At 35.1% G+C, this 14301-nt stretch overlaps 2 protein-coding genes and 1 pseudogene across 2 annotated transcripts; 1 reads left to right on the forward strand and 2 right to left on the reverse strand.

Moving 5' to 3' along the window:
* Positions 1 to 800: 800 nt before the first annotated feature.
* On the reverse strand, positions 801 to 1594 carry LOC112026649 (F-box/FBD/LRR-repeat protein At1g13570-like; annotated as a pseudogene).
* Positions 1595 to 2973: 1379 nt separating this feature from the next.
* Positions 2974 to 7680, forward strand: LOC112026632 (inorganic phosphate transporter 2-1, chloroplastic). The gene is made up of 3 exons (XM_024059322.2): positions 2974 to 4049; positions 6164 to 6355; positions 6791 to 7680. Exons 1-3 carry the CDS (start codon positions 3282 to 3284, stop codon positions 7613 to 7615), a joined length of 1785 nt encoding a protein of 594 aa, XP_023915090.1. The 5' UTR covers positions 2974 to 3281; the 3' UTR covers positions 7616 to 7680.
* A 1391-nt stretch (positions 7681 to 9071) lies between these two features.
* LOC136070907 (beta-arabinofuranosyltransferase RAY1) lies at positions 9072 to 14301 on the reverse strand. Its single transcript, XM_065781509.1, is given in 7 exon segments — positions 9072 to 10823; positions 11174 to 11420; positions 11804 to 12039; positions 12042 to 12576; positions 12656 to 12684; positions 12687 to 12907; positions 14186 to 14301. Coding segments are annotated over 7 exon segments (1824 nt in total). The 3' UTR covers positions 9072 to 10383.

A 14301-nucleotide genomic window follows, 5' to 3' on the forward strand; every position in this document is an offset into this window, starting at 1 on the left:
GATAGTTGAGGGATGAGGGATTTGAACCTTGGACATCACTGTTGGAAAAACCATGAGGTAATAATTGAGCTACAATGCCCTTGGCATGTTCAAGGCATAACTTTTAGTTAGTTAACTCTAATCACTTTGATATTGCAAGCATGTTGCATGATGATATAATCAAACAATGCCAACAATGGATTAGTCAACAAACACATTCATTTAAAAGTTTTTTTTTTATTTATAAGTGAACATTCATTTAAAAGTTAGTGATATTACAATGATAAATATTACACCAGGTGTGACTTAAACCAAGCCAATAAGCTCTATAGACAACAAAAAAAACACAAAATAAAAATGACATGGTAAGGGCTGTACAAGTAAATGACAAAAGGAGTTTGATAAACAATTGAGACAACAATAAAACATTACGTGGGACTTATCTACAATTGATACTTGATAGCAAAGCAAATATGTGGTTACATAACACATATGCATACTAAGATAATAAAATATACAGCTTAATTGAAGATGTAGATAATAAAATGTTAGCACAATAAAATCTACAACTCTAAATTTATAAGAGTTACCTTGAGCACAATTCTTTGCAACATAGGGGATGCCGTAAGAAAGGAAGTGCAACAAAGAATGCCATCCATGAAAAGTCGATGTATATCCAATTTCAGTAGCCTAAGATTTCTTAACTTAGGTAATTTGGGGAACCTGCAAAAGTGCTGAAAAATTGAACCAAGAAAAAATAGCACATTCATAAACAAACATTATCAGTATGAGAAAAATAAAATTATATATATATATATATAATTGGGAACATCACCTAGAAGGATCCTTGTTGTCCCACAACCAAAATATTCAAAAGAAACCAGATTTATAGCATGAATCTGAATGTGTTCGAGACATTGGCAGTATATTATCTTTAAATGCTTTAGCTTGGGCAAAGGGCAAGAAGTCTTTAAATTCATTAGAGTCCTTGATGCCTCCACATGTAATATTTCAATGAATGGGCAATTAGATAAAATATATTTGAGAACTTCACCAGTCACTTCCACGTTAGTCAAAGAGAGGTCTGTTAAGGATTCAAGACTGTAACTCTGAAGAGGCTGACTAGCAAGAGAATATTTACGACACCCAAGCGTCGACAAATTCAATGAAAGCTTTTTAACTTTTTTTCTCATTGAAAAGCTTATCCAATTGTCAAGTACCGTCGAGAATGTCCCGTCCATGTCAAAGAAAACTCTAAACTCATCTATAGTATCACCTTGATGCAATTCCAATACATCATTCACCCAAACAATAAACTTAGATCTTTCAGAAGACAATGCCGTCCTAAAGTCAGCAATAGAAATCTCATGACACTTGAATTTCTCCCACACAGGTTGCAACCTTGTTTATCGAAAACCAAGTTACAAGTCACAAATGTCCACAAATATCTCCACCTTCTTGACAGAATACTTGTTCTCTGACTTTCTTCCAACTTCAATAATGACAGAATCGAGACAAGAATTTCATCTGGCAAGTCACTTAACCGATCTTGGGATAAATTGGTTCTCTGAATATTAGAGGCAGTGAATATTAGCAAAGAATATACTAGTAACATATTTTTGTAACTTTTAATCAAATAACCACCACAAAAAAGAGAGTCAATAAAATTTTGATTTCGGGTAACGAAATTTATCACCTTTTGGTGTGTAATTTTTGAGCTGGGAATATACTAGTCTGTCTTTTCGCCATCTAGTATAGGACTTTAATAAATATAATAAAAACTGCAGCACAAAGAAAAGAAAAGATCAAAACTTTAGTCGATATTGGCTGAGACCAGAGTCTATCAGCCTTGGAGCTGGCGCCGCGCTGAACAACAAGAGGGAATTTCTGAATTGCTTATGCGTAGTGGACTGGATATGTCAAGACGGGCTTTAATTATGTTTCTTTTCTTTTGGGCCATAATGGGATGAGCCACTTAAATTGTTACTTCTTGAATCTAAATATTATATAATAAATTTTATGTTCTATATTATAATTGTGTTAAAAAGACCTCAATTCTTCTTCTATTTTTCAGCATTTTTTTACATTATTTATTTATTTACATATTTATTTTATAGAAAAAATAAATTCGGTACATTATAAGAATATAAGTTTTAAGTACATTAATATTATTAATAAAATTGTTTTTCAAAATGAAACTCTATTATCAAATTTCTAGATGTTTGAAAATGATTATTCCAATTTAAATTATTCTATTAATCTTCATAAGTTTTTGTGTTAATAGTAAAATTTTGGTCTCACGTGTCATGTTTTCATTTTAATGTTTGATTTCATATTCATATGCCCTTTATGTTTCAAATTTTTTTTTTTTTCAGTTTTTAGCCTTTTACATTTGATTTAGTCTTTTTGTTTGTTCATTCACGAAAATGAAAATTTTAAAACATAAAATGTCACACATAAAACTAAACCGAATATAAAGAGCCAAATAAAATGTCACGCATAAAACTAAACCGAATCGAAATGAAAATTTTGAAATGTAAATAGCTAAATTGGAAATGAATCAAATATAAAGGGCTAAAATAAAATTTTTGAAATATAAAGAGCCAAAATGAAAATAACTCCAAATTGTAAGAGCCAAAAGTTTACTTAGTCTTAAAATATTTTATATTGTTCACCTGCATTTTTTTTTTTCCTCAAAAGTTTTATTTTATATTTTTATAAATCAATTGTTACACCAAGTGGAAAAGAGAAATTCGAACATTGATTCTCCTCAAAAGTTATACCGTCCTTAAACACCTATATAAAGTATATTTCATGCAAATCATCTTACTTTCTTAACTTTTAATTAATAATCAGTTAATCATTTAATTTTAAGCAATAAAAGCAACGAAAATAGTATGTAACTATGGATAAAGCAGTTTCTCTCTCTCTCTCTCTCTCTCTCTCTCTCTCTAGTGGATATGGTATCTAATATCCAATTCTCAATTTTCTTATATAATTTTTCAGAATAGGACGTGTGGATTGTGGTGGTGATTGGTTGAGAGGCTCTCAAGAAAAACCACCACCACTCGTTCCAATCGACCAAGAGCAAGCAGCCAAATCCACTCACTTCTACCTCCCTTTCCACACACACACACAAAGAGAATCAAAATGGAAAAAAGAAAGAAATCCAATTCAAAATGTACAGTCTTCCATTCCTATTCCACCACCTAACCCTTCACCAAACTCCATGGCCAAGAATCTACCTGAATAATAAAACCTTCCATAATATTCCACTCTCTCATCCACTTATCTTTTGAGAAATGACTCCCTCTTATTGCTTATCTTCAACCAGAAACACTACTACATCTGGAGCAGCAGCATTCTTTCTGCATAATTCTCATCTCTACCTTCCCAAACATCGGTCTCTCTTGGTTCCCAATGAAACCCAACTCCCCAAGAGGGAGACTTTATTTCTCAAGCCTCAAGTACTATCACCCAAGTCTTGTTTTCCCACCTTGAGGCTAAAAAACTCTAACTTCGTACACCCTTTTGCAAGCATATCGTCTTTTGCTGAAGCTGAAGGAGAAGGAGAACAAAAAGAAGAAATCAAAGTTAATGAACATCGTCATGAAGTTGCGAAAAGTACAAAGGAAGATGAGGATGACTTGCCTGGAATGGCTCAGGCCTTTCATATATCTTCAAGCACTGCTTCTGCTATAGCTATATGCATAGCATTTATGGCTCTAAGTCTTCCACTGTTCATGAAATCTTTGGGGCAGGGTTTGTCCCTGAAGATCAAGCTGTTATCTTATGTAACTCTGCTATCTGGGTTTTACATGGCTTGGAACATTGGAGCCAATGATGTGGCCAATGCTATGGGGACCTCAGTGGGTTCAGGGGCATTGACACTTCGGCAGGCTGTGTTGACAGCTGCGGTGTTGGAGTTCTCTGGGGCATTGTCGATGGGCACACATGTGACAAGTACAATGCAGAAAGGTATTCTTGTTGCTACTATGTTTCAAGGAAAGGATACTCTGCTTTTCGCTGGCTTGCTGTCTTCTTTGGCTGCTGCTGGTACTTGGTTACAGGTACATCAATATATATTGTGGTTTTGTAAAGTATGTTTTGCAATTTAGTTGTGATTTGTGAAGTTGTGCTGGTTGTTAATTACTTTCTTTGTGGGATGATACATGGCTATCACCAACCAATCATGGCAATGCAAATCAAGTTAATCCAATGCTATAATTTTAGGCTATATGCTTATAAACGATTATGGGAGTCTAACGTCCACAGTCTATGATTGAAAAACTAGGAATTATATTCTTTTTTCTGCTTGTGGAATTACTCGATTAATTTGATTATCATTGGAGTAAAACTTAGATACAATTTGCAGTACATTAGGTTTCACAATTAAATTTAAACACATAACTACATTGAATTTAATTGTTATTGGGAAAGTATTACTTTTCATGTTTTATTGGTCAATGCAACTATGATTGAATATAATTGAAAAACTTAGTGTCTGTTTGAGAATCTTATTTAGCTGAAACTAAAAACTTTTTGCTGAAAATATTGTAGATAGAACTAAAAGGTAGTTAAAATAGTACAATAGAATTCATGAATAATACCAAAAAGTGTAATGGAACCTATGAATAAGAGCAAAAATAAGCTGAATAAAAAAAAATAATAAAATAAAATAAAATAAAACTAGCTTTTTAAACATTGCCAAACGCACACTTAATATATAAACCTAAATTTTATCCTGGTAATCAGAATATATTTGTCCGAATCATTGAAAGTACTTGCACACGTGCAGTCATGCTATATCATATTAGTTTCTTGTTCAAATTAGTATGTTCTTTCGTATTAGGTTGAAATTCTATCATATATTAGCATCTTGTTCGTTACAATTCCTTGGATTGTTGTTGTTTTTTATGTTAATCGCTAGATACTTATTAACAGCTTGGTTAGGTTGATTCTGTCTTAGGCCGTTTCGTTTGCTTTAAACTTAATGGAACTAATCACTCAACGAGACAGAAAGTGAATATAATAATATAATATCAATAAGTTTTGTGGATATGGCACAGATCTAAATGGGAACAAAAACTATGCGTGACTAAGAACATTTTGTTATATAAAAACTGTTCTCTATGGGATCAAACACAGTAGTTGAATACTAGGAATTCGTGTCTATTTATGTGCATGCGCACAGGAGTTTATTATACTGGAGGTAATATGTGGTGCTAGTCTTCCAGCTATGTCTGAAATTCCTTAAATGAGCATTTCCTTTTAATTTCCATAAAAAAATAAAATAAAATAAAAATGTATCTACCTTTAAAGCTATTTGGATCTTAAGAATATAAAGTTTCTTTAGTAACAGACTAAAATAGTTTACAATTTCTTTCATCTCAGGGCATTTTCATTTATTTTTAGTTTACTATTTATAGGCAAAGACCATAGAAAGGAGCATCCTGATACTAAGATGCATTTTTCTTACCTTGAAATCATCAGCATGAAAAATTCCTTGAGATCTACATCTGAAGACAGACGGGAATAACAATGAAATTTGGTTAAATGATCTAAACAAGTTGCTTAGTACAGCTTGTTTTTCTTAGCAAGATATGTCCCTATTCAAAATTCTTCCAAGGGTACTAGGAGTTTCATAATCTCATCGTGGCCTTGCAAGTCACTATTTTGGATATGAATTGCAGATTGATTTCTCCAAAGCTGCATGTATTCTTTAAGAAATGGAGAAAAAAGAAAATATGTCTTTGAACTTTATGAAAGTAGAATATAATTTTCAACATTCAACACTAGCATTTGTACCAGAGACTCCGGCTTTGAATAACATTCTACTAAATTCTTGATTAAACTTGTATTTCCTTTCTATAGTTCCTTTTCCATAGAATGAATATCCAGAACTAATGGCACCGAAGGAGGATGAACATCCTAAAATTTCATGATAAATAGTTATTGGAACTGCAATAATAGTCAATCGCTTCCTGACTCACAAAACATTATAAAATTTGTACATTTCAGCATTACTCACCAGATCAATATAGAGACTCCTCTAAATTAGAAAATTTACTCTTAGGTGTACTTGCTTGTCAGGTCACATGGGATATGCTAAATACGACTTCTCTTTAGTTTTACAGTTGAACTCTAGTCTTTGATTTATAATTATTTATCGGGGGTTTTGCAGGTTGCATCATATTACGGATGGCCGGTCTCTACCACACATTGTATAGTAGGATCAATGGTCGGATTTGGACTTGCATATGGAGGAGTTGGTGCCGTTTTCTGGAGTTCACTGGCAAGGGTGATTTCTTCATGGGTGATCTCACCGATAATGGGAGCACTGGTGTCATTTCTTGTCTACAAATGCATCCGTAGGGTATGTTCTCAATCTCCGGGACTTAGATAATAAGAAAGCTCACTTCCTTGCACCCCATGTGGATTTACCTTGACTAACCTGCCTACAGCGCTTCTGTAAGGAAGCATAAATCCTGCTCCTTAGTTTGCTGACTTTGAAACCTAGAGTCATTTTAGGCATTGCATGGAGATACTTTGTCAACAACAAAAAAATTATATATCAAATGACAAGAGGCTTGAATCTTAAGACTCCTAAAAAAAATCATAATCCATAAGCATTGTGGGTGACTTGTTGTACCTTATGCTTCCTCATTATAACTTTCAACAAGCGGCACAAGCCAAACATAAAGAAGCTACTCCTTAATCATAAAGTATGTATAAGCAGCTATTAGCTTTCATTGAAACATGAGTTATTGACAAAATAATTACATTCTTACAATCCTAATTTCTTTTCCAGTTTGTGTACAGTGCTCCAAATCCAGGACAAGCTGCAGCTGCAGCTGCACCAGTTGCTGTGTTTGCTGGTGTAACTGGAATCTCTTTTGCAGCCTTCCCTCTTAGCAAGAGCTTGCCTTTGGCAATGACTCAGGCTTTAGCCTTTGGAACTGCTGGGGCGGTCCTTGTAAACAGGATTATCCGAAAACAGCTAGGCCATCTCCTTCTTCAGCCAACTACATCACTAGCAGAGCCAAAAGAGGGAACCGTCTCCATCAAAAATATAGGGTTTCTCTCTGATATTGCAGGTCCGAAGGGTACCCAACTAGAGATAGTATATGGGGTCTTTGGGTACATGCAGGTACTATCAGCCTGCTTCATGTCATTTGCCCATGGAGGAAATGATGTCTCCAATGCAATAGGTCCTCTGGCTGCTGCATTATCCATACTTCATGGAGGTGCCAGTGGAACTGAGATTGTTATTCCACTTGATGTTCTTGCATGGGGTGGATTTGGTATTGTTGCAGGGCTTGCAATATGGGGGTATAGAGTGATTGCAACAATTGGGAAGAAAATAACAGAACTCACACCAACTAGGGGATTTGCAGCGGAGTTTGCTGCAGCCTCAGTGGTTCTATTTGCATCAAAGCTGGGACTACCCATCTCAGCAACCCATACTCTAGTGGGTGCAGTCATGGGGGTGGGGTTCGCAAGAGGACTTAACAGTGTTAGAGCGGAAACAGTGAGGGAGATTGTGGTTTCTTGGGCTGTGACAATTCCAGTTGGTGCTATTCTTTCTGTTCTCTATACATGGATCTTGACCAAGCTTTTGTCTTATATTTTGTGAGTGTACATTCAAAAGATTTTAAGCTACCTGCATGATTAATTAAATTACAAAAACTTTTTTTTCCAGTGATTTGTAGAATAATGTACTTGTCTGAGCTAACATGCTTTCCTCCATATGGAAGTCAAGTGTCACTATATATTTGGAACAGAGTAACAAATTTGGTTTTCTTGCATAATGTGTTCAAAAACCGTTCTTAATATCCTACAGTGTGTGATATACCTATATATCGAGCACCTTTTAAAGGACCACATATATATATATATATATATGAAAGCTACCAATATATAATAGCTATAACTGTCTCTAAAATTGTCATTCGAAACATTACATATGTTGGAAATTAAGGACTAAGAAGATATGACACCCATAAATGTTACATGGTAAGTTATCACTCTAGCAAGGAATATGTTCAAGTATCTGATAGGTAAGATGAGTTATCTATTTATTTCTGTTTTAGCCTCCAAATACTGTGTTAAAGTCAAGAGGAATGACTGTCAGACAGCATCTAAGTTTCATTCATTCCTGTTTAGATAATCCTCTTCGTTTTCTCTTCAACTTATGCACAACTATGACCTAGTCACATAAAGGGTTTCAGCAGCAGTATGGTGCTTTGCGGATAATTGTTGTTATCAGAGACAGTAGTAATCTCTAAACTACAAGTAAACTACAAGTTGATTTCAGCAAGCTCATGCTCTATATATGGTGCAGAGCAAGCAGGTTCAATGGCCAGTAGAGCTAAGAATGTAGTTTTTGAAGACACTAGGAGCAGTTAAATAAGTACTATCTCAACATTGTTATCATTGCTAAAACCCTACTATATTCACAAAGAGAAACCATTGTGATCACTTTTGCTAAACATCTTTAAACTGCATGTCATTAAAATCCAGTAAAGCTTGATATTAAATAATGATCTAAATTCTTAATAAAATTTCCATATATTTGGACTACTTTTATGTTTCTTGAACTCAGATAAATTAATATAGGCAACCTTGGAGCCATGCTGTAGGACCATATTTCAAACTATGGTACAAGAGAACAATTCCTAAAAGAGATGAGCTAGTTAGTAGAAGCTAGTACACTAGAAGCCAAGCCATAGCTACAAGGCTTTCATCCTAGGCAGAAATTTAATTTTACTAGATAAACTACCTCTTGGTCCAAAAATTTAAGCTCCTACTTCAATACTATGGTAAAATACCACTAATCTCAAAAGTTTAAGCTAATAGGAAATGATGAATTTCACTGTATAACAATTTTTGTTAAACACATTTTATATTTTTTGGGACAAGCAGGATAAGTAGACAAGGAATAACACTAGTAATATGTGTCATATAAAAACTACCATAGGAACAAAATGAAACCAAATGGAGGAAAATTAAACAAAAAGAAAAAGAATAAACACTTAGAGATCCAGTGAAATTTTGGGATACCAGAAGATTTTGACAAAATTTATCTGTAGTGTCTAGAAATATGGTAATAAATATTATAAATAAATAAAAAAACGAGTTTAGAAATATACTGATGAGGCCTATAATCTAGGGTACAGCACCTTAAGCAGATTATAGCACTGAAAATAGTGAACTTTCAATTCATCATAGTGAGTACATTTCCCTCTCAGGTTTCTCCATGCATTTTTTTAAAAAACTGTATAAATAATCAGAATTTTATTCAAAAGAGGAGACTCCTTACGTACACAAAGCACATATAAAAGCTCTCGTAACCTTCTCCATGCAATCAACACATTTATATTAGCAATTCACTTGCTCAGAAAGACCACGTACCACATGTGGAGAAGCATCTCATAGAACCAAGTCATGGAGAGAGCTCCTGTACAGAAGTTAGGCTGGGCTCCCATGGAAATCCTCTGAATGATTTTGCCTTTGGGAGGGGGGGTACAAAAGGTGTTTTATTTCTTATACCTTTTTTCTTTGAACATTTTGACCACCTCTCCCTGGAGAGATAAAATTCTTTTGCCGAACAAACAGATTCCTCCATACTTACTTCACCTGCATCAATGATGATCTTTGAATCCCACTCTTCTTCTTCAGAAATTTCTTTGACTTGGGCCTTCTCTAGGTATCTACACTTCAGTTTCTGTACAGTCCTGGATGGGATTATATAATATTTCTGACCAGGCAAGAGATTCTCTTCTGGGTGTAACAGGGACTTATGTGGATTTGTGAAAACTTCTGTCCGGGCAACAAACATCCCAGGATATTTTTCCATCAATCGAGATGCAGGAACTGCATCTTGATACCACTCCTCTCACCCACCTGCATGAACTATCCTCACAAAAATATTCTTTGATTGTAGGCTAATGTCCAATAATATGGAAACTCCCGATATTCTTCTAAATTCTGTGTCCTTGGAAGCTCCTTCCAAGTATTTCTTCCTTCAAGTTTCTCTGTTGTGACCCATCCCCAGCAACTGAATACACCCCTTCATCATAGCCAGCAATCAAATGTCGTATATCCAAATGTTTCATTATATGCCACTGGCAGGGAATACGGAGCACTTTTATTTGCCAGAGGTATACTAGCACCAATAAGCATTGACAAATGTATATTCTATTTTATTTTTCATGGCCGGCTCTTATAATTAATAATTTCCAATAGGCAGCAGTGATGAAACCAAGGCTCAGCAAAGTCAAAAACATGGAAGAAGGAACGGCTTCATCTGTATCTCTTCTTGGAGTAACTTTTGTCTCTTCTTGGAAGTGAAAACCAAAGTGACCCCTGTAGAAAGGATGATAAAGCATCACCTAGGCCCCATTAGCTTGTCAATTTGAAATTGTGCCAACTTTGCAAGCACATCCTTGTACCAGACTCATAATCCCATAAGCCTGACAATACTTGGCGTTCCAGCTTCTTCAGTCTCCCACTAATCCAATTGTTGTGGAGAACAAGACAACCCTTCTTCACACAGGCAGCTTTAACATTTTTCTTCCTCCACAGATCTAGGTAAGCACCATTGGGGAAGAGGTCTCTGTCCAAAAAATAAACAGTCAGATTTGTTTTGGGTTCCACACATCTATTGTCACCCACACGATAGGATCCACCTTCCCCACATAACGTGTCATAGAAGCTTGGCTGCTCAGAGAGGCCAGAAGTTGCTGCATGCTTCACCACCCTCTCCATAGCAGCAATTGTTGAATCATCACAACGAGCAAAGTAGAAACCAGAGTTTAAGCGCCTAGGTAAGTTTATTGGTCCTGCATATTAGCAAAGAGGGATGAGCATGTCACACTAAATATAAATTAATCCTCATAATGGAAGAATCACTAAAAAGTGATCCCACTAAAAAATATTTCGGACTATGAAGAATAAAAATAATAAATAAAAAATAAAAATAAAAACTCCATCTATTTCTGTAAACCTACCAAACAATAGAAGAAAAAAAAATAAGAAATTTGATTTTTAAGTGATCACACCAATGTCAACCAGATATTCAAGTTATCCAATCAATTATTATTTTCCTCCCTTAACTGTATATTTGTATTCTGTACCTTTTACCCATCCAAAAAGGAGTGATTATTATAAGTTTAAGATGCTTAGAGTATACCTGTTGTTTTATATTCATCTGACTGTGCCACAAGAAAAGCAGGGCCAAAAGTGTAAAGCAATGGCAATGGATTTTCAAACCAATATACATCCACATCACTAAGCAGTACATTGTAACCAAGCTTCAGTATCGTCAAAACCAATCTGGACTTCACTTTGGTCACCCTTTGAAAGCATTTTGTTCCGAAGTGGCAATCATTGAAGCTGATGTTACTTGGAGCTAATGGATCCTTGAAAACTGGCAGGCCCTATCAGTAAATATAAAGTACTTAAATTTAGATTTCACACACCTTAGGGGCAATCTTCCAACAGCATGATGGAATGCAAGGCACAACTCAACTATTCCATTTGGACCCATTAGAAGCTATTTCCCCCCCAACCCCCCACCCACCTCCCCCCCACAAGTTTTCCCCAGACTTGGCTGCAATATGTTGTCAACCCAACTCACTCTGCTTGATGAATACACTAGATTCCTTTTTTATTTGAATGTGCATATGCATGTACATAAACACGTGCAACAAAAGAAGTTGTTTAGATAAAAAAGAAAGTCAATCAGCAAAATAATTAAATTTAATTATCAAAAAAGTGCATAAATAAATAAATAAAACGAACAGCAGTGAAGCAGAAATACCTGTAAAACAGAGAACTGATAGGTTTCCTGGTCAAGAGCACAAATCATAAAATTTGTAATCAGGAGTGGCGTGAACCTGCACACCCAACTCATTAACATGTCCTTGTAACTATATCCAGCAACTGCAAGAACAATTGTCTTGTTCTTGTCTGCAATAAAAGGAAGGAGCGACTCCAAGGAGAATGAAAATTCTAATGGTGTTGAGAGCTTCATATGATCCTTCAGAGAGCAATCCGGTATTTTTCCAGTGAATTAATACCATCAATACAAGCCATGATCCTCCTTTTCCTCCAGGGATGCAAGATCCTTTCCTTCCATAATCTGAATGAACTCTGGTATCCATAAGGATAAACAAAGTTTTCCGTTGGGTTGAAGAAAATATATTTTCTGTCACACTTCAATAGTTTTACAAGGCTAGAATAATTAGCTTCATGATACAACAAGGATCCATACAGTGCCCCAATATGGGAATTTCCAACATACTCCCAGCTTCTCATCTCAATACCTGAAACTTTGGAATTTCCGACTACTCCACTAGACCAAGGCTCTGGATCATATAGGTGGAAACTTGAGATGGTCCAACTGGAGTCAAACACAAACCTGAAATCGGATGACATGGCCTCATTAATAAGCCAATTGTTGTGAATCCCTTTCCCATACAAGAAAGGAGGAAGAACTCCAGTATGTAAGGGCAAATCCCCGCTGTTCCATGCCATAAGCATTCTCCCTTTACAATGATTCCACTGCCAACTTTGACATAGTATCTCCTGCAACTGAATGAACAGAGCACAATTAAATAGAGTTGTCTCACATGGCCCAGTAACTTTCAATCTGGAACAGGTTCTTTTGTACCTCCTGGGTTCTCATCCACTTGCCATCCCTCTTCGCCAACGTTTCCCAGCCTCATCCAAGTAGAATGGGAAGTGGGAAATATTTCGTGAAGAAGCAACAAGGAGCCAATCACGGTCAAGTTCATAAGCATAGTTAAGAGTGGAAATGAAGTCATTGAGAAGAATGGTCTCAGGATCGATAAGAACAAAAATATCTGATGTGAATGACCGCGATCTTGCTATCATGGAATGGAAGAATGGAGTACCAAGAAACCTAGATACATACAGGCAGATCATAAGGCAACGTATTCAATGTTTTTCCTATTAAATAAGGCAAGAAACAGTTCACTAATATGCAAGAGTACAAGATCATAACCATTATCTATCATATCTTCTCATATCTTCTTTAAATGTTTTTTGTAAAGTTTAATTATAAAAAATAAAATAAAATAAACAATGTTTTTTATAAGAAAATCTCATAGGATGCTGTTCATTATTGTCTATAAGATTGTATAATATAAGCATCTGGGCATTCAGTTCATACGCCTGGTAGACTTGCTCACAGGATATATTGTTTTAGATGTTTCATGTATTTGAAATCAAATTAAATCAATAACAAAATCTTTCCTAAAACAATATATATTTGTAGATATCATAACAGGGGGAATTTTAGTTCAAAATGACACAAGGTTAAACTAACTGTGCAATAGAATCTGAACACCAACAGGCTTTTAAAATTATAATTATACAGTAATGTCATAATATTGAACAAAATCAAGTTTATTTTAAACATGCTACCTGCATACATCTTCTCAAGGACTACTTTGCCCTAGTATTCTTACATAACCCATATTTGTTTATCCTTATGTCAACACCAAATTGTTTTATGTATATACTAGGGTCTTTGAATGTAGAACCTAATGCTGAAATTTCTATCAAACATATTTGTTTACCCATATTTGGACCACAGATTGATGCTGTGCCTGCTTTGTCTTTAATGAAACCTTAGAAACAATCTAAAGCAACCACAGCAGACTATCTGTGTCAAGCACATGTCTAATACCATTTCCACCATGAATTACAGAAAACATAAAGGCTTTTTATCTTGAATCTTCTGATGTACATAATATCAACTTCTATATTCATCGGAAAAAAAAAAAAAAAAAAAAAAAGGTATCCAAAATCTTGTGCTGGAAAACAAATTACTTTCCCGTTTATAAAATACCAATTATCCTAGAAGTGTAAGCTGTTAAGAATTGGTAAATGTAATCATTTATAATACTAGAACAAATTACAGACTGTCCCAAAAACTTAAGCGGTTAGGACGTAGGTAATTTAATCACCATTATTTTAACACTATACTGTCCCAGTCAGACAGCAGTCTGCTATGTTAGCAACTAGAGGGAACTACATCCATATATAAACTCATCTAGTTATTCTGAAGCCCAGCACAAGATACCAATTGAAGCTCTATAATATAGCAATTGCCTTCAAATTAATCAGTCAATCAACTTGATGGATAAAGAAATCAAAAACTAACTCATTTGCTTACGTGAAATCAATGTTGGGTTCAACCAAAACCCGTGAACCGAAATCACCAGCGAAGGAAACAACAGAAGGGTGTTGGCTGAAGAGAACAACAGTAATTTGTGGGACAAAGCAAGCCAT

The sequence above is a fragment of the Quercus suber genome, unplaced genomic scaffold, assembly GCF_002906115.3.
Source record: "Quercus suber isolate HL8 unplaced genomic scaffold, Cork oak 2.0 scaffold_269, whole genome shotgun sequence".
NCBI classification, from domain to species: Eukaryota; Viridiplantae; Streptophyta; class Magnoliopsida; order Fagales; family Fagaceae; genus Quercus; species Quercus suber.

Bases quoted from the DNA above. Each gene is read 5' to 3' on its own strand.
- LOC112026632 (XM_024059322.2), top strand. From the start codon at position 3,282: ATGACTCCCTCTTATTGCTTATCTTCAACCAGAAACACTACTACATCT. The intron at 4,050-6,163 runs GTACATCAATAT...GGGGTTTTGCAG, and splicing joins CTGCTGGTACTTGGTTACAG to GTTGCATCATATTACGGATG. The intron at 6,356-6,790 runs GTATGTTCTCAA...TTTCTTTTCCAG, and splicing joins TCTACAAATGCATCCGTAGG to TTTGTGTACAGTGCTCCAAA.